At 38.2% G+C, this 25,953-nt stretch overlaps 1 protein-coding gene across 4 annotated transcripts; it reads left to right on the forward strand.

Moving 5' to 3' along the window:
* Window positions 1-13,576, forward strand: LOC132172252 (nucleic acid binding protein). Of its 4 annotated transcripts, none has more exons than XM_088512170.1 (14): window positions 1-196; window positions 888-1,006; window positions 1,183-1,238; window positions 1,331-1,382; window positions 1,469-1,573; window positions 5,645-5,725; window positions 6,139-6,219; window positions 7,553-7,618; window positions 7,714-7,830; window positions 10,334-10,381; window positions 10,472-10,557; window positions 11,040-11,100; window positions 12,563-12,667; window positions 12,843-13,576. In XM_088512170.1, exons 1-13 carry the CDS (start codon window positions 55-57, stop codon window positions 12,659-12,661), a joined length of 1,113 nt encoding a protein of 370 aa, XP_088368296.1. In that variant the 5' UTR covers window positions 1-54; the 3' UTR covers window positions 12,662-12,667; window positions 12,843-13,576. The 4 variants fall into 4 exon arrangements, with proteins under 4 accessions (XP_088368296.1, XP_059439705.2, XP_059439706.2 ...); XM_059583722.2 differs by having other exon boundaries at window positions 870-1,006; window positions 12,843-13,575; XM_059583723.2 differs by lacking the exon at window positions 6,139-6,219 and having other exon boundaries at window positions 870-1,006.
* The last annotated feature ends 12,377 nt before the right edge of the window (window positions 13,577-25,953 follow it).

A 25,953-nucleotide genomic window follows, 5' to 3' on the forward strand; every position in this document is an offset into this window, starting at 1 on the left:
TAAGACCGTGTCTGGCTCTCTCCAAGGAAGTTCAAAAAACACAAAGAAGCAAAAATGCCACTCATTCACCATTGTCTCTGTCGTCCTCCCTACGCTTTCTTCTCTTCCAAGCACCTGCTTGGTTCCTCCCCCTCTACCTCTCCCACCAGATTAGGACGTGTTGGGGCTCGCTTTCTCTCTCATACCACTCCACCAGGTACTGCCTTGCCTTGCCAAACACTTTTAAGACTATACCCTGTTTGGTTGCTTTTAAACTTTATAGTGTAGTTCATGCCCAAGTTCTTAATCAACCTGTTTAATCATCCGCTTTATCCCTTACACTGATTTTACCTCGTTTTTGTTTTTTTTTTGTTTGTTACCGCAACAAATATTCGTTTTTCTTTGTTTGGTTGTCGAGAAAAGAAAACCAAATGGAATCTGCTGGTTTTTGCTGCTTTTGTTTTTGTTTTTGTTTTCATATATATATATATATATATATTTATTTATTTATTTATTTTCAGTAAGACGTTGGCTCAACTAGGCTTGGATTATTTATGATTTTTCTGGGGAAGTAACCATATTTGTCTTTGGGGTTTATGTATATTGCAATTTGATGTTATTTCAGAAGTTAGATGTTGCATTCTTTACCCGCATTTTCTCGACAACCAGAAAGGGCTCTGAGAAATAACAGAGTTATATGAAAGGATATATTAACTGATGTTATTTTGCACTTCTCATTTTCTAAATTACCTAAGATGTTGAATCCAACTTGAAGGCAAAAACTCTCCCTTTAATGTCTTCCTGTTTTAAAAATTTTTTTAATTGAAAATTTGGATTGTCTTGGAGCTAATGTGAAGCAAATTACAATTTTAATTGATACTTTCATGAAGCGAATGTGGAGCAAATAGGAGTAGAAACCGATGATTTAGCTAAAGTGAGAGTGGTAAAGCAGAAAATGGAGATTCTTGGTATCAAATGCGACGATTTTGTTATTCCTGGGCGGTACCATCAATTGTTTTGCCCCAAGGTTTCTCCTCTCTTATACAGCTCTGTTAATATGTTATTGCACATCTACATCATTTTGCTGGCACACTGTATGTTCCTTTATTGTATATATTTGGTTATCCATATACAGTCTTTGCAACTTTGGTATTTAATAAATCTATTAAATATTTTTGAATCTTCTGTTCTTTTGTAACATAGTGCAAAGGTGGGCAGTCAATGGTGAGGAGTTTATCCCTTCATATCATCCAAGATGGGTGAGCTGCTTCTCCTACTTGCTCATATGCATGCATATATCGTAGTGGGTGGTGGAATTAAGCCTTGATGCTTCTGTGGCTGAATCTTGTAGGAGTTTGGGGATGTGGAGGTGTTTTCACACTGAATGTGGATGGGCAGGCCAGGTAAAAATATTATAAGAATCAACTTACGTATTTCCTATGCAAAAAAAGAAAAACTAAGCAAATTGGTTTTTTCTTTTGGGTTTTAGTCTTTTGCAGACAGCATGGCAGCATATAATGGAGTCACCAAAAAAGTCAAGTCCTTTGAACAAATGTCAGAGGAAAGTCTAGGGTTAGAACCACTGGGTGCCAAGGTACTTCGATTATTATTTTTACATAAGTTTCATTTATAAGAACTCTTCATCCAATCACATGTTGCTTTGAATATATTCTAATCAAGAATCAAAGTAGAGATATTTTCAGGGCATGTTGTTTTAATGTTGGCAAGGGTAGAGTGCCATTTTTAGTGACTAGGTTGCTGTTAAAGTACAAGGGAGATCAGGCTTAGAATTATTGGGTAATAGCTGAACTAGTTCTTAACAAATATGACATTTCATTGAATTATGTCATCCAAAATTGACAAAACTAGTTTCTGGACTATTCAAGCTAGTTCAACTGGTATTCTGCAAAAATTATATCTTAAAGACTGCAAGGCAGGAATTTATAAGCATCAACATGTCTTTTCTATGGCTATTTCCAGCACCCACAGAACATTATATTTTATCCTTAATAATGGAATCCTTTGCATGTGGGAATAACTTCCCTTCAACCTCAACATGTTACTCTTTTATTGTTAATAGATGTACAAGTATCTAACTTAGAATTAACTTCTTTCTTTCCCTCTAAAGACATCACACGTAAGGCAGTTTCATCTTCCATATTGCATTAAACTGAAGCCTACTAACTTGCGCTCTCTAGCAAGAGAAGAGGTCTACCACCCAACTAGGCATAACCCAAGCTAGCTCTACACTGCTAAAGATAGTTTTCCAAAGAGCACTGGCAATCTCATAATGGAGTAGAAAATGATCTACTGACTCCCCACTCTTCTATCACTTGCAGCACCAATCAACCACAATATCTGCCACTTCCTTAGATTATCTATGCTGAGGATCTTCGCTGATGAGGCTGACCAAACAAAGAACACTACTTTCAAAGAAACCTTATTATTCCAAATACTCCTCCAAGGAAAAAAGGTATTATTATGGGGAACAAGAACATTGTTGTATGATCTAACATCGAACAAGCCTCACTTGGAAGGTACCCAACAAAGTTTGCCTTCATCACCCTTCTCAATTTGAAGCAATACAAAAAATTGAAGAACTACGTAAAGATATCCACTTCCCAATCGGGAGTTTCTCTAAGAAAGTTAACATTCTATTGACGAGAGGCATTAGAAAGCTTCAAATGGTCCGCAACGACAATTTCTTTAAAATAGGCAATACTGAACAAGTCCATAAAAGCTTAAAGGCTTGATCCTCACACCATACATCATGTCAGAATCTAATTTTGGAGCCATTACCCACCTCAAATATTTATTTTTTATATAGGTAATCTAATTTCATTAAAAGAGCAGAGGGGTGCAACTCTAGTATACATGATGTGTACAAGAGAAACCCCTTACATGGAGAAAAAGAGGAACAAAAATCCAAAAACTCAGAAAAATTGGAAATAGGCAAGCAATTGAATGATGCTATCCATGTGTAGAGGGATTGGAACAACATATTTTTAAGCTCTATCGTCGAAGTCTCTTGAATTTCAAAGTTCTTTGCATTCTGCTCTCGCCAAATACAGCACATTAAGAGTCTAGTTGGGATTGTGTTTAGGAGCTTAAAAAGTGCTCTTAGTATTTAAAAAGATGCGTTAAGCAAAAATGGGTTTGTTAGGTAAAAAAATTTTAAAAGCACTTTTTTGCTCTAAAAAAGCTTCAAACTGCATTTTGGGGGAAGCCTGAAGATGAGGATTTTTCAAAGAAACTCGTTCAAACTTTTTCTTTAGACAAGTTCTATTACTCAACATAATTCCAAACAAGCTCTAAATACGAAGGAGCCAACCTCCAAGCTTCATTAGCATTACGGTTTCCCATTTTTCCTCTCTTACTCACGATCTCTCTCACCCTTCTAGGCATAACCCAAAGAACACCAAACAAATGGAAAAGCGTACTCCATATTCTCTTGCAATCTCACAATTAAGAAGGTGATCAATAGATTTCTCACTTTTCTTGCACATGCAGCACCAATCCACCACAATAAGGTTCTTCTTTCTTAAGTTATCCAAAGTCAAGATTTTCCCTAAGGCCACCATCAACACAAAGAACGCTACTCTTGAAGGAACCTTAATTTTCCAAATACTCTTTTAAGGAAAATGAGAATTTACATGAATGGGTTACACATGATAGTAAGGCTTCACTTCCAACTTTTCCTTTTGGAAGGGATCCAACAAATTATATCCTCACCTCCTTGCCGTACTTTGTGAGAGTACCACTGTACCAGGTCAAAGAAAGAAGAAACCACTTCCTCCTTTCAATCATATACTAGTCTGGTAAAGAATATATTTCAATGAATATATCCATTTCGGAATTGCATATGATCCACCACTTACACATCCTTACAATTTGCAATGAACCTCGTTTATACACCACCCACCTCATGCACTGCCATATTTAAAATCCACCACAACCCTTCATAAGGCGTCCGTCTCATGAGCATAGCGCTAAAGCCACTTCCCCAAAATAATACTACACATAAGCAGTAAAGTGACAAGTAATGGCCAATTGCTGAAACTATTTAAATTTTCTCAAATGCTGATCAATGCACAATGGAAACCCATATAGAATATTTTAACTTTGAAAGGTTTGATAAGTATTTTGCATGTCTCCCTTTTCATTTAATAAGAATAAATATGGGGAAAATGTTGGGCTATAAGCAAATCAGTGACCTAGAAATTGACTGGGTTGACTTGCTGTATATTATACTGCATCATTCAAGCCACTATGTTTATTGTAATAATACATTAATTATAAATGGTTTGATATGAGTTGAATGACATTATCGTGTATGATGTATCATATGGGGTTTCGACGACTGTTGGCATCAAGCAAGTTTTCTCTGCTCATGCTAGAAGCTCCACCTTATAATTCTGGACCATCTGAATGAGATCAAGCAATGAGTATGGTTATATATTTAGGCAAGCACTCATTTGTATTGATCATAAAAACTAATTGCCGTAGTTCATTTAATTATACATTCAATGTCATTAGGTTTACCAGCTCCCCTCTCTCACATAGCTTGGTTTCAAAATTTGTGCTTCACTATTACCATTCACAAGAGTGGTAACTGGCCTATGAATGCTATGGATAGTCACCATCCATTAGATATTAGCATTACTTTAAGAGGGAGGCATATACCTGGAGAAATGGTTTACTCCTGTTCACCAGAAATAATTTCTCTTTGAATTTTTTTTTTTATAAGTAAAGCAAATTTACTAAAAATTGCAAGGGGTGCAACCCTAGTATACAGGATGTATACAAGAGAAAAGAACCATTGATAAACAAGTTCTCTATTTGTTACCATTTCTATTAGAGTTCGCTACCCGATGGAAAATTTTTGTATTTTTATCCCCCTCTTTTAACCAATAACCATAATTCCTTTAACTTTTGCCTTCACCTCACCTCCTCCAAAAGAATAGTCTTCTCCTGCTCAACTGTAACTGCATCCTTCCTCAATTTCTCCTCACTAGAAAGCAGTCTATTATATCTTAGAAGTGGAGTCTATATTGTCCTTTACTTGCTAGAGTGCTAGCAATTTAGTTTTCTCACTTGTTCCACTCCTAGGGGATCTAGATTATCTTAGGACAAAGAGTGCATTAGCTTATATCCCTGACATTGATGATTCAGCCCTTCAAGTGGACCTGATATCCTATCGTTCATGCCACTTTTCATACAAGGCTTTATACTAGCTTCTGCTTGCCTCTTGGCTGGCATGACTAGAGTTGCCTGGCCCGCTTTTTTTCCATTTAGCTCGGAATCAAAAGGCTAGGAACTGTCTTCTCCTACGCAGGCACTCAGACTAACAGGCCTCCAATGACCAAGAAGAAAAACAAAAGGGAAGTGTGTAATTGGTTATAAAGACTTGGATAAAAGTTTTGTGTATAGGACACACATGTTACATGATTTACCGTGTGCATTGAAATACAAGCCAGGAATGTATGAAGGTCTTTGAGAGCTTGTATTAGGAGTTCTCTTCTTAGCATTTTCCTGGCATTTTTTCCGTGATTAGTCTCTCTCTCTCTCTCTCTCTCTCTCTCTCTCTCCCCCTTCCGTAAAGCTATTTATGTGCAACTGCTGATGTTTAACTTACTGTTATTATTGCTCTTATTCTTTGTTTCAGCTGATTGCATATTTTGGTGAGCGGATGATATCTGAAGAAACATTGCGAAGAAATGCTGTTATGCAAATGTCTAATGATAAGGTACCTGAATTATATAAATATTAAAACTTGCCATTTTTTATTTGAATGGATGATCATAGGTTCAGAACTATGTCACATTGGATTCTTAAGCTAGTAGTGTCCCTAGATATTATTCTACATTTCATTTTGTGGTTGTCCCAAAATGTTTTTTCATTGCCAGAAAAGGTAAGAATAACTTTTTACAGTTTCCTCAATAGTCTCTCTCTCTCCCCTGTAGTTTGGTGCTTTAATTCTCGAGCGCTTCCAATTGAGAGAAGTTGACAATTTTTAATTTCTACTGAAGTTTTTCTTTCTGGATGAATAATTTCTATTGAAGTTTTCATGTGCAGAATGTCATAAAGTTGATAATTTTTAATTTCTACTGAAGTTTTTCATTCTGGATGAATAATTTCTATTGAAGTTTTCATGCGCAGAATGTCATTGCTTTTACTTATAGACGAAATGGACAACTTGTTGGTTGCAAATACCGAACTATAGGAAAGAAATTTTGGCAGGTAAGATGCTAATACTTAGCTTGGAGTTTTACATTTGCAAATTTGAAAGATAATGATGAAATACTGCCATCCAAATCATTGGTTTTGTCAAAGTATGATTAAGTGATTAAATTTATCTTTTCCAATAAGTTCAAGCTTTTGGGATAACTGGTGATTTAACATGGTATCAGGGCCAAATGTTATGGGATCGAACTTTAACTCCGTCAAATCACCCCCTATTTAAATTAAATATTCCACGTGTTGAGCTTCACTCATTAAAAGGAAGTTTGAGCCCACATGTGAAGGAGAGTGTTAAAGTATTGATTAAGTGACTAAATTTACCTCTTTCTATCAGCTTAAACTTTTCGGATAATTGGTAATTTAACATGGTACCAGAGCCAAAGGTCATGGGATAGAACCTTGACTCCGTCAAATCACCTTTCATTTAAATTAAATATTCCACGTGTTGGGTCTCACCTATTAAAAGGGAGTTTGAGCCCATGTGTGAGGGGGAGTGTTAAAGTATGATTAAGTGATTAAATTTATCTCTTCCTATAAGCTTAAGCTTTTGGGATAACTGGTAATTTAACAAGTTTGTAGTATCTTCTCTTCATATCAATGCCTTTGGTGCATTGTAGAGATTACATATGCTGAAGTTCCTCATGATTTGGTTCATCAAAGCTTTTAACTTGATGCTCAATGGGCTCTTGGAGAGCTCATAGTCCATTAAATACTAGATTTTGTGTTCCATTTGTCAAAGAATTGTACTGATGTTGGTCTGCCATATATGGACAACATTGCATTACTATGACTGAGGTGAACATATACGTGATGTTTGTTAAACAACACCAAGGTGAACAGATACGTGATGTTTGTTAAACAACACCAAACACCACCACACTATTCATTTCAGTTTTTTTTAAAAAAATCAACATCAAAACATTCTCACTTTTTATATCACATCATTTACTTTTTACTACTATTTAAATAAAAAAATCACTACAAAACAAAGTTTTCCACTTTTCAATACCATTTTTATACTTTTCTATACCAATCATTATTTTCTTTTTTTAATTTTTTTTAATGTCAACAGTACCGTGGAAAAGGCCTTGTTGTTTAACAAACAAGGCCATAGCAGCTTCAAGCAAAAGATAGATTGATGAATCAGTAGATCCTTGTTGGTTCACTATGTATTTACTAGCCCCGATTTTATTTTTGTTGAAATGAGACAATAAACTCCTTGAATGTAACTGTTCCAGTTCTATTTGTCTACCATTATGCATATATTTATGAAATGATATTTGGATGCATTCTGAACTGAATTCTACTTCACTATTTTTCTACTGATTTGCAGGAGAAGGGTACAGAGAAGATATTATACGGTCTCGACGATATAAATGATGTGCCTGAAATCATTATTGTAATTCCTCTGTCACCTCTTTGGGTTGCTTTTCTACAGCAATTCAGATCTCTCATACTCGCTCCCGATTTTATTATTTTTGATGTTGAGTACAGGTCGAAGGTGAACTGGATAAGCTTTCACTGGAGGAAGCTGGCTTCCGCAATTGTGTTAGTGTTCCTGGTGGTGCACCGGGAAAGGTTTCGACTAAAGAATTACCATCCTTTGAAAAGGTTTGCACTGATACAAAAATTCTTTGGAGCCTGCTGTAACTTTTTTATGCAAACAGCTATCCAGGGTTTTTTCTTTTCCCGTGTAATTTTATATAATATGGTATATTAAATGCAAAACTGCTGATGTCTTATAGGAGCATAAAACAATGTCTGTCCTATAGATAAAAGCAGATGGCATTGTGTCTTTTGTCAAGTAAACAATCTCTAATTTACAGGGAACAACAATATGGTTTGTATCCATGTCCAAGAGAAAAATGTTACACAGATTTTTTTTTTTTTAGGTTCTAATGAGTTTGGTATATTTTATGTATGATAATCAAGAGAGTGATTTGATTTTCTGGGCGATTTGTCTTTGTATCATGTAGACAATTTCTTGGTCGGTAAATAAATATATTTTTTCTGGCATTGAGCTTAATGGAAACTTGTTTAATACCATTTTACTATGATTATTGTATGATTGGCTGTGTACTTTAGGCCTTAAGGCATTTGGCATATTTTATGTACGATCATCAGGAGAGCGATTTGATTTGCAAGGATATTTTTCTTTTTATCATGTAGACAATTTGGGGGGAAATAAATAACCATACATTTGATGCCATAGAGCTTAATGGAAACTCGTTTAATACCATTTTACTACGTTTAATGTACTATTGGCTGTGTGCTCCAGGTAGTCCCATTGTCACTCTTGTGATTTTATTGCTCTTTTGGATTGTCAACACATGCATACGTCCTTTTTGAGTTTGTATGTTGTTCACAATGTTTGCTTAGCATTCATAAGCATGAACTGTGATTATTTCTAATTGGGATAAATCACTGGACTAGATGGGGATTTAATTCGTCAACATAATGCCAATGAGTTCTTGCTCAAATGGTACTTCATCTGCCCATAAGAATGGGATGGAGGGTGAAGTTGCAGCTGGGTGTTTGTAAATTACCCAAAAAAAAAAAAAAAAAAAAATTCCTCCAAAAAATGAATTAATTACATCTTTGGCCATGTAAAAATTGAATTTTTCAAAATTCAGTTTGTTGTGCTAATACTATAATGCTACGGATGAGGCAATCATGAATTTAGAATCTCACTCCCAACTGCATGATATGGATACAAGTGCATATCGTTTGGATAGACATCCTAATCCCCATATTTGTTACTTTTGACCTATTAGGCATTTTATTTCATAGGTCTAGAATATAATCAGCAGGAAGAGCATAATCACCACCTGCGCATGCATCATTTGAAACCCTTGTTATTATTGTCTCCTCAGCAGTGGTTCTCCAAGATGTTGAAGTGCTTGTGCATACTTAGATATTTGGACTAAGAAAATTCACTTACTAGTAAAAAATTTGTTATCACACTTCACAGATATTATTTTCTAGCAGTGGGCCTAGTCTCACCTCTAAATAAAGGTTTAGAAGAGCTTTACATTTCTCTTTTCCCATAAACATATATGCATAAATACTCTGCTGGCTTTTAAGGCGTGTACACCCTGGACTCGATGCTAAGGGACGGTTACAGATCTTTTTTTAGGTTAAAATACCAGGGAAATTTTGTCCAAAAGACAGAATGCTCGCTGAAATGTGAGAAATTATATTTATACAATATTGGTATGGAAATAAAAAATGGTTTGGTGCTTTTAAAGAATGGAGAAATTTGTTTGCTGTATTTTTTTTATTATTATTTTATTTACAAAAGTAGATAATGTGAAGATGTAAAATTAATTTTCATGAAATACTTATTCTGTGTCGCTAATCTCGCAATCAAGCAACTGAACTAGGGCAGGCAGTGTGCATTCTTCTATTGGCTCTTGAACAGAATCAAGGAAGTTGATCTTTTTTCTATCTTTACCAAAGTAGGGCCTTCTACTGTCATTTTGCATTATGAAACCACTTGATTTTCATATAAAGAGCAGTTTTGCTGCTCTCTTGGCCACATGGTCCACAAGGGTGACTGGGCCCTTTAAATCTATTGGTCATAGATGTTAGGCAAACTCATTTTTAATTATCTTTAAGGTTGGTAAATTATCACTAGAGATAACCAACTAAATGACTGAAGTATGTTAAAATTGTTTCCTTCCCGGGAAATTGTAAATCTATGTTGCTCAGATGTCCTGATTATTTCGAATTGTGATTCGCAGTCACTCTTCAAGTAATAGGTATTGTCTAATACCATTTTTGCCCTTTTATTTTATAATTTTGACAACTATTGCATCGGAATATTTGGTATTATTACTGAAGAAAATGCAAAATGAACTGTAGTGCGTAAAGAGTTTTTTCTGAGTTTTTTCTCGGGAGATTGCAAATATATGTTGTTAAGTTTTTACATTCTTTTGAATTGTGGCTGAGAGTCATTTCTTCCAGTCTTAACATATTGTCTAATTTCAGTTTTTTCCTTTTAGTTATATTTATGACATTTGTGTCTTTCATCTGAAAATTTTGCGTCTAAAATCTATCGTTCGGTTGTTAATATATGTATTCTTTATTTGCATGCACGTGCATGTGAAGTTAGGACACGGCATTTCAGTTTCTATGGAACTGCAAAGAAAACCTTAATAAGGTATGTACATTTGGTGCCTGTCTTTTGAATAGAGTTTTGTTTGGATGTGAAGTTTCTGAGTTTTTAAGTTCTTTTTTTTTCACCTATTAGGTTTCTCGAATTATCCTGGCAACAGATGGTGACACATCAGGGCAAGCTTTGGCTGAAGAGCTAGCACGCCGCCTTGGAAGAGAGAGGTGACATGATCTGAAGCAATGTTCCCCTTTAAGAACTTCTACAGTCTGCTTGAGAACCCAGAATTCTTAATGCCTGCAATATAGTCCATTCATGGCCAAATTAATAATTGCGATAAAAAACTTAAGAAACCTACCCAAAACATGTTGAAAATTGTGGTAATCGGATCACTTGGACCAGTCTCGACTCTTGCCTTATAGTCTAAATCTTGGAAAATTTTGCAAGCAAAGTGTTATACATTTAAAGTAGACAACATCATATTATGACCTTGATGAACTATTACATAAACGTTAGTGGGCTTATCTATTCTCAAGGTTTTAGATAGGTTGTAAACAATTTGATTTATGCCTAGCGTCTTGTTTTGAGGACCATTGTACTTGAGACTTAGATCTGCTTACTTTATTGTTTCCTTCAAAATAAAGGTTATGTAGATATTCTACTTGGTAATTATCGCCTTATATCTTTTTCATTTTTGTGTGTGCAGATGTTGGCAAGTACATTGGCCGAAAAAAGATGAGTCCAGTTGTTTTAAAGATGCTAATGAGGTTTGATGCCTTTTTCCACTCTTTCCTGTTAATCATTTTTTCTTTCTTTCTTTTGGGAGCTTCTTAGGTTTGATAGATATAGGGAAGGTTGGCCATTATAACTTTTTTCTAGGCCAATTTTGTATATATTTGAGATCTCTTAATAAAAGTATACTTATTCTGATATTAAAGTCATAGTTGTGAAAAATTAGATTAAGTAAAGGTGTTTTTGGAATGAATTTCAAGAAACGAATCTTTGATTCTTGGATATAGTCAAAGATATAGCAATAGAAAGTCCCATGTATAACTAGTATTTTTATTTTTAAATCGTGTAACTAGCATATTGGTACAAGCATAAAATAACTTGTAGTGGCTTATTTTATCATGTGTCCAGAAATTTATTAATGTAGTGAAGTTACACTAATTTTGTCATTGCCAAACATAAAATTGATTAGATGCCTATTACAAGTGAGCTCCAAAATGATTTCCTTTAATATGTCTTATCTTTGTACAGACTTGAACTGAAAATCAATCATAAGCACAACAAAAATATAAAATCCACATCTGTAAAGTCAATCAATTACCTTCATTTCCGTAAAGGATGTGCTGGCATGGAAGAAAGTCAAATTGCTGTTTTTAGAGTGACTTTCAGTTTTAGTAACCTAAAAGCTTTTTCTTTTGTGGGGTTTTTGTGCAACATCAGCGGTTCTTATCTGGGATTGCCTCCAAGTTTGCCCTATAAGTCTAAGAGGGAAAGGATTGCCTAGATCATAAGGACCAATTTAGTTTGCTGACTCGTTTACTGTCAGTCTTTCCCATGCCTGTTGATGGGACACACGAATTAGATTTGTATCGAGACTTCTTCTGGAATGGTATGGGAAATGACTTTTGAGTATAATGGTAAAAGCTTTATTGGTGTTTTGGGGTTAGGAAGCTTCCCTTATTTAAACCAAGCCTTGTTGGGTAAGTGACTTGAAGAATTGCAACATAAAGGAATCACCTTTTCACCTTTCTCATGATACATCAAGAAATGCTATGATGACATCGAACTTCCATTGTCCAAGTTAAAGCTTTTTAAGATCACTTTTATGCGGGAATGGTGTAAAATTCTTTGATTAAATAACTTTTGGAATTAGTGTTTTTTTCTTTTGTTTGGTGCTTCTCTTGTTTTCTCTTTGGAAATTAAGTTCTTTCCTACTTTTGCGTTTCACCTTTAATAAAATGTATTACCCAACAGCATATTTATAGCAAAAATGTTTTACAAAAAGGAAAAAACTAATATCTTTTCCTCCTTTCTTGTGCATTTTACTTGAAGTAGGTTTCTTAATGGCTTTGTTGCTTGACCTGAAAGAAAGTCTATTTAATTTCCATTACAGTGTAATATTGCTTATTAATTAGCTCTCACTTCCTGTAATGTTCCTTTTGTCTTTCTATAAAACCATGCAAGCCAGAAGTGATCATGATATTTTGTTTATGGCATTAGGTTCTCAAGTGTATGGGACCAGCTGCTCTGAAGAAGTTAATTGAAGATGCAGAGATATATCAGCCACATGTTGCGAACCATGTAATGTCGAGTACATAGTTCAAGGTAATAAACAAACAGAATACAGGCCTCTTCACTGTGTAAATGTAAAGTTATATACTATAGATTTTTAGTTGTTGTGATGCTTAGCGGTGATTGTTGTTGCAATTTTTGGAAGCAAATTTGTAATGTTTGCTTAACAGATCTATGTTTGACATTATGCTTGACATGATCTTTTTAGCTAATCAATAGAGGTCATCAAGCACTGCGAAGTTCCTATTGATGCCTTGGTGGGGCAAGGTCAGACTATGATTCAATCGGACTTGAGGATGCACCTGCGGTTACCACTGTCTAGGCCCCTACTGTGCGGCTCCCAGCGGGTAGGTGCTACTATGGTCATGCCTAGGCAAGATAGCCACAATTGGTCTCTCCGGCCTGCCTTTATTTCTCAAAAAAAAAAAAAAAAAAAAAAAAAAGCACTGCTAAGTTCAAATGTGGAAGGAACTTCCCTTACTGATTTGTACAGAAGAGAGGAAATTGGTTTTTGTGCAATGATTCTTTTCTCTAATTTGATTTCTTAATGAAAACTCCAAACTCTGTAAGTATTCTTAATTCTGCTTATCTGCAATAAGATACAATACATATTGCATTCAAACTATTTAAGAAGTCCATTAGATGGAGTATTTATAGAAGGTTCCATGATTCTTACCACTCGGTTGTTATTTGTAAGGTGCATATGATTTGAAAATTCACCTTAGAAAATAAAACTTGTTCTAGGACTAGTTAGGGTCAACAAGCAAATCATTGGAGCATAAACCTGTCCCACTACATTAGATTGCACAGCAACTAATTCCATTTAATCTTATTTAATTTCTTGCAACCGCAAACCTTAAGCTGTCCAAGTACTTTCTCTTAAGAGTTAAGGAAACTGTTTTTACATAGATTTCATAAACCTCTTGTCCAAGTTTAAATCTGCTTTGCATTTCTCATTCATGGTAATTGTTCTCATTAAAGGCCCTCCCTATTTTGCTTACGCCAATATTGACGCGTCTGAGACAAGGATCTTTTTCATTTTATCGTTATTTAAAATTTTTAAATGTGTGTAAACATTGACATCATATAAAACTATTAGATGCATAAATTTTAACTCTTGACTTATTATAAATGAATATTATTTATTTCATTTGAAATCAAGATCTTATTTTTGAAGTCTGGGCTGTAATAAACTAGGAGTAATGTTACATATATTCGTACTTTTTTTTTTTTTTTGCCTAATCAAATAAGGGAAAGTGGGTTACAGGGGATCAAATAACAAAATTGAAAGGGTGGGCACCCCAACAACAAAGCCCAAACGGAAAGTGCAGCAAAGATGCATGGACAGTAACAGAAACTAGGAATAGTCCAAAAAGACCAAACAGTAGGTAATGGTTTCTAGGGGTGTCAATGCTGGCGGTTTCTAACCGTCCGCTAATTGCTAACTGCTATAACCGCTAACCGCTTAACCGCCTAACCGTATTAACCGCTAACCGCCTAACCGTTATAACCGCCTAGCGGTTAGCGGTTAGAGGTTATTGGGTTTACTAACTGTAACCGCTAACTGCTAACCGCCTTTTTGTATAATATATTTTTATAATTATAGTTATAATTATAATAATATTTGTACATATAACATAATCACTTGATTATTAAATCAAACATTTTTTTTTTTAGATAATTAAATCACAATTTGAGTATTAAATGTATAAGATCAATACTTAATTATATGATTCAATGACAATTCAAATACTTTATTCAAGTTAATTATATTATTAATGTACAATGATAATGTGATTCGTATAATATCAAATGAAAGTGTTACTTATAACCACAATTGAAGTATTAATATATTATCATTATAATTTTAGTAATTTATATATTATCACTATAATTGATATGATTATATCACATGATGAATTGATTATTAAATCATATGATTATATAATAAGAAATAATACATATATAATATGACATAACTCATAAGTCATAAGTCTACAAGTTAATCATATAATTCATATTATTCATGTACATTGTACAATGATAATCACAATTGAATCAAAGCATTATTATTTATTGGATACTCTATACTTAGAAAACATATATCACATTATTTTAGATTCTTAGATCTAAGATAGTTTTATTATATTAAAATGAATTGTGATTTGTGAGATAATATGATCATATAATTTAAGTATGAGTGTATAACCATTAGATCATTAGGAATTTAGGACTTAGGAGTTTGAGCATTACCATAATACCATTAGATAATAAGTTCAATTCAAAAAAAAAAAAAAAAAAGGATTATCAGTAAAGATGATAATAATTTAAATCATTAATCATATGATCTAATTTAATGAGATCATATGATTATATAATATCAAATTAAGTAATTGACATTAGATTCAACAATGTGTTACTTATAGGGGTGTTAAGAGAGCAAGCCGCTCGCGTGCGAATTCGGGCTCAGCTCGTATAAGCTCGGCTCGTGTTTGACTTGAATATTAAATAAAGTGTTTTGTGAACACGAAAAGCCCAAATGAGGGTAAAAAATGCTACAGTAATAAAAAGGGTAAAGTCCACATATCCCCCTTAAACTACAACCCAATAGACAATGTCTCCCCAAACTTTCAATTGTGACAATGTCCCCTTCAAACTACCAAAACATTGTCAATGTTCCTCTCAAGGCTTGCAATAAGACAAAAATGCCCTTATAGATTTCTCAATAAGACAAAAATATCCCTATAAATTAAAAAAAAAATGATTTTTTTTAAAAACGAAAAAATTTTAATTTAAAAATAATATATTTTTTAAAAAAACAATTTTTCTAAACAATTTTTTTTTTTTTTTTTAAAACGGAAATTTTTTTTTTTTAAAAAAACTATTTTTTTTATTTAGTTTTAAAAAACAAAAAATTTCATTTTATTAAGCGAAAATTTTATTTTTTTTAAATGTAAATTTTTATTTAAATAAAATTATAAAACAAAAATAAAATAAAAAAACGAAAATTTTCAATTTTTATAAAAAAAAAAAAATCGAAATGTTTTTAATTTTTTTTCTTATAAAATTGATTTTAAAAAAGAAAAAATTGGCCAAGTTTGGATTTTTTTTTTTTTGTTAGTTTTAGGTTTTTTCTAGAAGTTTTAGTATTTTTGTTTATATTTTACTAAGGGTAATTTCGTCATTGGGGGGAACATTGACAATTTTTGATAGTTTGGGGGGGACATTGTCACAATTGAAAGTTTGGGGGGGACATTGTCAATTGAGTGGCAGTTTGAGGGGGTTATGTGGACTTTCCCCTAATAAAAAAGCCCAAAAAGCCCCAAAAAAAGCCAAATTTTAAAAAAGCGGTTAGCAGGCGGTTAACTATTTCACTAACCGCTAACCGCTAGACGGTTAACGGTTAGCGGTTTTTACCAATAACCGCTAACCGTAACCGCCTTGACACCCCTAATGGTTTCATCCATGGTCCCAAAGAAACCCTAGACAAGTAGGGTCGTACAAGACAGTTCTAAAATGCATAAGAACTCAGCGAAGAGTCTCGTGCGATAAAAGCAACAATCACTGTTAAATGATTGTTGTAGGGATGGGACTGCAGAGATCCGAGATGAAGCCGTTGAAGGACGGCCACCAGCAACAAAAAAAACTCTCCCACAAGATCAATACACATCAGTACAGGCAGATTGTAACTCACAAAAAATAAGAAATACAGCAAAACCAAACAGAAAGTTCAACACATATAGGAAAACAACGGAAATACTACAACAGAAGAACAACCACACAAAGCAGCTACGCCAGTGGAGGAGAGTTAGATGGAGAAGATCGGGTGGCGCATGGGATACACGCGCCTGCGCATGTACACCACTAGCCGGCGCATGGTTGGCGGATGGAGGATTAGCTAGCGGTAACAGGAAGCTGGCGAGCCGCTGTGGAAGGTGGATAGGGGCGTTTGACGATAGAATTGACAAGGGAGAGTAGATTGCGTTTTAAAAAAACCCAATCTATATCCCAAACAACAACCAGGAGCTGCGACGAGGGTTGAGGACGATAGGCTGGGTGGAGAGGGCTGTGGACGACAAGCTGGGTGGTGCTGTGATACTTGAGAGGTTGTGGACGGCGGAAGGTGTGGCTGAACGGCGACGATAGTGAGAAAAGGCGATGGGCGGCGCTGCTGCACAAGAAAATGGAAAAAAGCACAAAAAATCCCAATGAACGAGCAAGGAAATGGAGGGGGGAGGAGAGAAAGGAAAAGGCAATGTCTTTCCCTCCTCCCCGGAAAGGCCGCGCGAGGCGGAGGAAAAAACCTCATTGAGGAGGCGGCTAGGGTTTATTATTCAGAGCTTCTCTCTCTAAAACAAGAGAGAGAAGCGGGTCCACCTTCCTCATATTCATACGTTCTTACACCCACTTCTTCACACCCATAAGTGGCTTTTAAAATTATCATTGGATTAAAATTTAATAAGGATTCATCCCAAAATTAATGGTGGTTTTAAAAGCCACTTACGGGTGTGGAGAAGTGGGTGTAAAAAAGTGGGAGTGTATAACATTACTCATAAGCTAATACAATGATATGCAACCCATTTAGCAGGTCCTTGTTGTGCATTTATGCATTGTGATGCCATACTCTGAATGTGTGGTTCATCTTAGGTGTGATGTAGTGTTGGGATATATGTGGTGCTAGGTTTTCGTCTATGGCATAATAATTTTTATTGAAAATCCAAAAAGCTTAAGCTAATTGGAAAATATGAATGCAATAAATAAATATTTTAACACTCTCTCACATGTAGATTCAACTTCACGTGTGAGGCTTAGCACATGTAATATATAATTGATATGTGAGATGAATTGCAGAGGTAAAGATCAAACTCAAGAATATCATAGATAGATAATGTTGGGTCATAGATCAACCATTAGATACCCGGTAATCCTTAGGTCCAGCTTAATCATGGAAAGGCCCAAGCCCAGTAAGGATCTGGGCAACCAAGTCCGAGGCCTACATATTTGATATCCTCATGACCGAGACCCATGGGATCTGAGACCCTTGAGCCGAGACCGCTAAGTCCGAGACCAACTCAAGACATACATGTCTCGGCTACAAGGATAACTCTGGTATCTTGAATGATACAGTCGTTAATAGATAAGTGATCTTGTTTATTCAAAAGCTGCCATATCTATCTAAAATGCAAATCAAATATATTATCCAACAATCATTTACAAATGTTTAAATCAAGTGATACACGCAACTACCAAATCCTATGATCTTGATCCCCTAAGATCTCGGAGAGGATGATCACCCAAATCTCTTGTCAGTAACTGCATCGCGGAAACTCAGGGAAAGGTGGTTCATTGGTGAAGGGACTTTCACTACTTAATGCCTATAAAAGACAGATGATCTCTTCATAAAGGGGTAAGCGCAACTTTGGCTCTTAAGCTTTCATTTGTTGCTTATACTCTTTCTCTCTCAAATTCTGACTTAGGCATCAGAGTGTCCCCGCCGGCTCACCCCCGGTCTCTTCGATCCTTCTCTTCTTCTTTGTTGTGCAGTCAAACCACTTGTGTGTTGGTCAACTCAGAAAACTGTACATCAACAGTTTGGCGCCGTCTGTGGGAACTCGATTTTTATCAGTTCTTACCATCTATCAATCCATTTTGGTGACCACTCGTTCTACTGCCGGAGCCTCCAACGCACTAGTACCATCCAACCTAGTTGAGTTTATGAAGTAGATGACCGAGTCTATGAAGGCCCTAAAGAAGCAGAACGAAGACCTCGCCGCAAGGCTCACAGATGCTGAAGGCCACAATAGCCAGAGGGACCAAGAGTGTGAGGAAAGGCGGGCAAAGAATCGTGAAGAGAAGTGTGAGAAGGAAAGGCTTGCCGAAATCCGCAAGGGAAAGTTGATTGCAGATTCGCATCATGAGGAAGATGCGAGTTCGGTTCAAGCCAGCCATCATACGACTGTCCAAAATGAGGAATGTCGTGAGCAGGAGAACCTAAAGAGGTCTTAGCATACTAGGCCTCGACGGGAGCAACCTCACCATGGCAACCACCATAATGGGCGGAATGAGGGCCAGATGAGTGCTGACATGGAAGATCTTAAAAAGAAGTATGAAGAGCTAACTTGCAAGTTGGCTGCCAAAGAGGAGAAAAGCCCTGCTGGGGAGCTTATGGACAACACCGACCTGCCTTTCACTGATCAAGTGTTGGGTTTCCCCTTGCCTGACAACTTCAAGATCCCTCGTGTCAAGGAGTTTGATGGTAATGGCGACCCTTCTGAACATATGGAAAGCATCCGCGCTCATTTTTCCCCTCATAGATTTCCAGATGAAATTGCATGCAGAATCTTTCCCCTTACCTTAGAAGGAGTTTCTAAGGATTGGTTCGCCAGATTGCCCGCCAAGTCGGTGGATAATTTCAAAGAACTCGGATGCCTCTTCTTAAGCCAATTCTTGGCAACCCAGAAGAGGAAGAAGCACTTAGCTTGTTTACTATCCCTTCGTCAGGGAAAGGAAGAGAGTCTGAAGTATTTCATGCTTAGGTTTAATAAAGAAAAACTGTTGATGGAGAACCCAGGTGATTAAACGGTATTATTCGCATTATGGCACGGAGTCAGGCCAAATGGGCCTCTGACGGCCGAAGTATCAAAGAGTTCGACAGAGATAACTCTTCGCCAGTTTATCAGTAAGACAGAAGAATGCATCAATCAGGAGGAAATGATTAAAGCTTTAACGAAAGGTCAGGAGAAAGAAGACCGAGAAAAGGAGGAAAGCAAGAAGGAGATACCCGCAACATCCACTCCAAAATAAGGGAAATTCCAAAAGAAAGTGGTGAAGAAGACCGTGCCATCCTTCCCGAAGATAGAGCCCCAGCGACGTGAAGATCAAAGATTCACACCCTTGAATGCTGGTGTCAATGAAGTATTCATGGAAATTAGAAGGGACCCAGCTTTCAGGTGGCCGAGTAAGTTGTGGGGTGATCCAAGGAAGCGAGACCGAACAAAGTTCTATGAGTATCATAATGATCATGGGCATTTGACAGAAGATTGTATAACTTTGCGTCAGAAGATCAAAACCTTCATAAGAAATGGAAGGCTTGTGAGGTTCCTTGCAGGAGGGAGGAATCGAGATGCGGTTCACCAACAGCCCCTCCTGTTGGATGCAAATCGAGACGCAGGAGGATGATATCCGAGACGTGATCGGGAGGATGGTCCGAGAGAGGATCCGGGAGCTCCTCGGGACCAAGGAGTGGTATGTGAAATCCACACTATTGTCGGAGGAATAGCTGGTGGAGGACAATCCAACTCAGCCAGAAAGACTTATGCGAGGGAAACACAAACTGAAGGGGTCCTTACAGTGCAAAGACCTTCTAAGGTTCCGAGGAAGGATTCAATGACTCTTTCTTTCTCTGAGGAGGATGCTATGGGGGTAATGTAGCCGCATGACGATCCACTAGTAGTAACAATGACAGTGGCCAACCATATGATCCATCGAATTTTGGTGGACAATGGAAATTCAGACGATGTCCTATATTGGCCGGTCTTCAAGCAAATGGGTATTGGTCGCGACAGGATCGAACCATTTAATTCTCCCTTGGTCGGATTTGGAGGGGAGCAAGTCCAGCCGATTGGCCTTATTTCACTACCTGTGATGGCAGGGACGGCACCCAACAGAAGACTGTAATGGTACACTTCTTGGTCATTGACTGACCCGCTGCTTACAATGCCATCATAGGTCGTCCTGCTTTGAATAAGTTGAAGGCTGTAACTTCAACGTACCACTTGATGATGAAGTTCCCAACTGAGGAAGGAGTTGGAGAAGTAAGAGGGGGATCAGACTCAGGCGAGAAGATGTTACAATACATTTCTCAAGAAGGCCTCGGACCCGACTCCTATAGTGATTGGTACAGTAGGTGGTAAAGGTAGGAATGAGTCTAAAGGAGAGCCAGCCAAGCCATTAGAAGACGTAATGGTCGGTGAAGGCAAAATTTTGAAAATTGGGACACAAATCAGTCCCAGGGTCCAAGACGGTCTCATCACCTTCCTTCGACGGAACTTAGAAGTTTTCGTGTGGACCCATGAAGATATGCCAGGAATCAGTCCTGAAGACATTCTTCACCAACTCAACGTGGATCCGAGTATGAAGCCGGTGAAGCAAAAGAGAAGAAAGTTTGCTCCTGAACGGAATATGGCTATAGCTGAAGAAGTAGAGAAGCTTCTTAAAGCTCGTTTCATTGAGGAAGTTTATTATCCCGATTGGTTAGCCAACGTAGTATTGGTTAAAAAATCCAATCGGAAATGAAGGATGTGCGTGGATTTTACTGACCTCAACAAAGCTTGTCCAAAAGACAACTTTCCATTACCCCGTATCGATGCATTGGTGGACTCGACGGCTGGGTATGGCTTTCTCAGCTTCATGGACGCTTTCTCTGGTTACAACCAGATATATATGCATCCAGAAGATCATGAAAAAAACTGCATTCATAACCGACCGAGGCCTGTACTGTTACAAAGTCATGCCCTTCGGTTTGAAGAATGCACAGGCAACATACCAGAGGCTGGTTAACAAAATGTTCCAAGACTAGATCGGACAGAATATGGAGGTATATGTTAAGGACATGCTAGTGAAGAGTGTGCTGCCGTAGAACCATGCACTCGATTTGCAAGAGACGTTCGCGACCTTGAAGAAGTATGGGATGAAGTTGAATCCCTCGAAATGTGCATTTGGAGTCTCGTCGGGAAAGTTCCTCGGTTACATGGTGTCGAGCCGAGGAATAGAGGCTAACCCCGAGAAGATACAAGCTGTCTTAGATATGCAGTCTCCAAAAAATTTGAAACAACTCTAGCAATTAACGGGAAGAATAGTAGCACTAAATCGGTTCATTTCACGATCAACCGATATGTGTCTTCCATTTTTTAAAGTCTTACGAAAGGCCTTTAAATGGACGGACGAATGTGAAGAAGCCTTCGGACAGCTAAAGAAGTATCTAATGAGCTCACCTTTGCTAAGCCAGACGAGGCTTGGAGAAGCACTGTATCTGTACTTAGCTGTGTCTCCCACGGCTGTGAGTGCAGCATTAATCCGAGAAGAAGAAGGAATTCAGAGGCCTGTGTACTTCATCAGCAGAGCCTTAAGGGGCTCTGAAGAAAGATATCCCCAGGTGGAGAAACTGGCTTTCGCCTTGATTATAGCATCTAGAAAACTTCGACCCTACTTTCAAGCTCATACTATAAGGGTATTGACCGAGTATCCTTTGAAGAAAGTATTAAGAAAGCTAGATTTATCGAGAAGACTAGCTAACTGGGCAATTGAGTTGGGAGAATTTGACATTGAGTTTTTCCCTCGGAATTCTCTCAAAGGTCAAGCACTGGCTGATTTTTTGGTAGAGTTCACTAATTTTGCTGGATGCGACCGGTTGGCCGAATGATGAGACATGGGTGATTTATATGGATGGATCATCTACGAAGAAGCACGGTAGAGCTAGAATAATGATGATTACTCCGAATGGGGAAGAACTATGCAATTCTTCGAAGCTAAAATTTAAAACTACGAATAACGAAGCCAAGTATGAGGCAGTTCTGGCAGGACTCGGTTTAGCTCGAGAAATGGGTGCTAAATTCCTAGAAGTTCGAAGTGATTCCCAAGTCATCGTCGGTCATGTTTGAGGTGAATTCAAAGCCAAGGGAGAAAAGATGAAGTTATACTTGTCGACAGCACAAGAAATGCAAAGTTTATTTGAGAAGTTCAATATTGTCAAAGTTTCGAGACCTGAGAATGAGAGAGCAGACATATTGTCCCAAATAGCCTCGATGGCGAATGGGGAGATTGAAGACGAGACACCTGTCCAAATTCTTCTACAGTCATCCATTACCGAGACGGTGTCGGTCTCGACAACCGAGACCATACCCGATTGGCAACTGGAAATCGTAGAATACCTGAAAAAAGGAGTCCTCCCTTTAGATCGAAAGTCGGCTATTCAGTTGAAAATAAGAGCTGCGAGGTTTACGATGGTAAATGGAATTCTTTACAAGAGGGGTTTCATGTTACCACTCCTCAAGTGTGTTTCAAAAGAAGAAGGAAATTATATTCTCAGAGAGATCCATGAAGGGATTTACGGAAGCCACTCTGGAGCTAGAATGCTAGTGCACAAAGCAGTCCGAGCAAGTTTCTATTGGCCCAACATGAATCGGGACTCGGCAGAATTAGTCAAAAATTGTGACAAATGCCAGAGATTCGCTAATGTCACTCACCAACCCCCTGAAGACTTGAGTGCAATCTCTTCACCCTGGCCCTTCTCACAATGTGGGGTAGATATAGTGGGACCATTGCCTCGAAGCAGGGGAGGTGTACGGTTTGCGGTTGTCGCTATGGATTATTTCACTAAATGGGCGGAGGTTGAAGCCTTAGTAAATATCACAACCAAGGCAATAGAACGGTTTTTGTGGAAGAGTGTCATATGTCGGTACGGCATTCCCCATGCATTCGTCATAAATAATGGCAGGGAATTCGATTGCGACTCATTCTAAGACTGGTGTGCCAAGCTCCGGGTAAGGAACTACTACTCATCTTCGGGGCATCCCCAGGCTAATGGACAAGTGGAGGCTAACAACAAAATGATTTTCAAAATCTTGAAGAAAAAGCTTGATGATCGTAAAGGAGATTGGGTTGAAGATCTTCCAGAAGTTTTGTGGGCGTACCGGACAACCAGAAGAACTCCAACTGAGGAGACACCATATGCCTTGGCATTCGGAACCAAGGAAGTCATTCTGGCCGAGGTAGGCTCAAGCAGTTATCGTGTAGAGGTCTTCCAGCCTGAGACCAACAACGAGGGTTTATAGCTCCACCTGGACTTGCTACAAGAGAAGCGGGATTGAGCCCAAGTGACTATGTCAGCATACCAAGCAAGAGTGACTCGGTATTTTAACAAGAAGGTCAAACCTCGAAGCTTCAAAGCTGGGGACATGGTCTTACGTAGAATCATACTGGCAACCAAAACCCAGCTGAGGGAAAGTTGGCTCCTAATTGGGAAGGACCCTACAGGGTAATTGAGTGCAAAAGGGCAGGAGCATACCATTTGGAGGATTCAAGAGGTAAGGCTCTTCTGAGGCCTTGGAATGCTGAGCACCTCAAAAAGTACTATGTTTAAAGTGCTGTAATATGTGATTTCTCTATTCATTTCATTATTTTCAATTCAATGAATAAAGCATCTCGGAGTTAAGCAGCATTCAAAGTTCATAAGTACAAATTAAAAGGTTTTATGAGTCTTGGAAAATATAGCTGCAAAGGCTTTTCCGAGCCCTAAAGAGATGCAAGCGAAAGAAGCTCTCTCTTAACTTAACAAAACCCAGAAATCAAAAAACCTAAGGGATTCCCCGAGATTTAACTCGAGGTACCATAACTATGGTTAAGTCTGAGGTTACGTCAAAAAACCTAAGGAACTCCCCGAGACCTAACTCGGAGAAGCATAACTAAGGTTAAATCAAATATCCCGAGACCTAACTCGAGGTACCATAACTATGGTTACGTCTAAGGTTAAGTTAAAAAAAAAAACCTAAGAAATTCCCCGAGACCTAACTCGGAGAAACATAATTATGGGTTCTTTCAAACTATCTTAACCAACAGGCAAACATCAAAAGGTTATTCTTTCAAACTATTAAACACTAAAAGTGTACACAGAAACTCATTTCATTAAAAAAGTTGAGATATACATAAAGAATCCTTGAAAGGTTTTACATCATTCTTCTTTGGGGGCAAAAGTAGGAGCGACATCTGGGGCCTCGGCAGATGTGGACTCGGCAGTATCGGCCTCGACAGATTGTGCAATACCTGGGGCAGACTTGGTACCTTGGCACTGTTGATTCGAGAAGAGGTCATAAAAAAAATTCTTTTATCCCTGCTGCATCGGGCATTTGTTCTCGACCCAGGTTAACCAGCTGCACCATAGCTGCATCTGAACAAGGGATGTCCTCGATCTTCACCTTGTCCAGATCTATTCTTCGTGTCGAATCCTTAGCCCATGCTCGAAAGGTTTCGAAGCCCCGGATAAGCCCGTCGGCCCAGGCAGAATTTCGTACCCATGAAGCAAAGGATAACTGACGCAGATAATTGGTAGCTCTGGTTTTGGCTTCCTTCAGCTGAGCCCTCACTTGGACGTGCTTGCCTTTGAAGAATTTGAGTTTCTCCTCGGCAACCACCTTGGCTTCATTCGCCTTCACCACCAAGGCTCTCTGATCCAAGACCTCATCCTAAGCCAGTTTCAGCTGATCTGAGACCCCCGTGTGCGCTTCTTCCAGCTGGTTTAGGTCTTCTTTGATGATTGAATTGTCCTCCTGAAGTCGGTTTACTTCAGCTCGGAGACCTTCAATCTCAGCCGACAGCTCTGTGACCTTTGATTCAGCCCTTGCCGGAGCCGATGCCGCCTAGGAAGTCTCGGCTTGCATTATTGACTGCTGTTGACCTGAGAGCAGTAGCTCTTCATCTTGCTTAGCTACCATCGCTTTCAGCCTAGCATTCTCAGCCTCCAGATCAGCATCCTTGTCTTCGAGACTGCTTGTTTTAGTAGTCGAGTTCTTGGCCGCCTTCCAAAAGTAGCAATACAAAATCAGTGACTTCATGATGCTCTGCAACAAGAATTTCATCAGCTTGTATATATAAATAGAAAGAAGGAGAAATATATTATACTTACAAAAGTTGAAAGAAAATCATCTGCTCAGTCATGCTTTGAGCAGATGTGTCACGCTCCATCGTAAGGTTCTCGTGTAGAATCAAATCCACTAGCGCTAAAAAAGGATTGCCCTTCAGGTCACCACTAAACTTTGCCAGGGGCCCGCGACAGTTCAATTCACCTCCTGAGGCCTTACTGGTGAGACGGAAGAATACGAGGTCTCAGCCGCCGAGACCCTTTCGACAGCTGCAGCCTTCTTGGCACGTATGGGTGTTGACGGCCGAGCCTTTGCAGGTTTTGAAGCACAGGCTTTCGGTTCCTCCTCAGCAATGAGGGGTAGAGGTCGAGCTTCCTCGGCAGCTGCAGTAGGCCCCTCGGTCCTTTCACACACCATCCCCATGGAACTATCTGAGTGCACTTATAACTTTATCTCATCCAATATGTGTTGGATATTTGAGCCTAGGGGTTGGAGTGATATGGACCCGATGGGGATCGCGGTCCCGGCCATAGCTCCAGCCGAGGCCAAAGGAGTAGCATTTAAAGGCCGTGCCGGGATGGGCTCATTTGCAAGGAAGGCCTCAACCTCTGCCACTGGTTTCACCTCGGGCCAAGGACCGGTCTTTCGCCTGGCAGCCAAGAAGCTGGAAAATTGATCCTGCAC

The sequence above is a fragment of the Corylus avellana genome, chromosome 1 (assembly GCF_965113065.1).
Source record: "Corylus avellana chromosome 1, dhCorAvel1.hap1.2, whole genome shotgun sequence".
Taxonomy (NCBI): domain Eukaryota; kingdom Viridiplantae; phylum Streptophyta; class Magnoliopsida; order Fagales; family Betulaceae; genus Corylus; species Corylus avellana.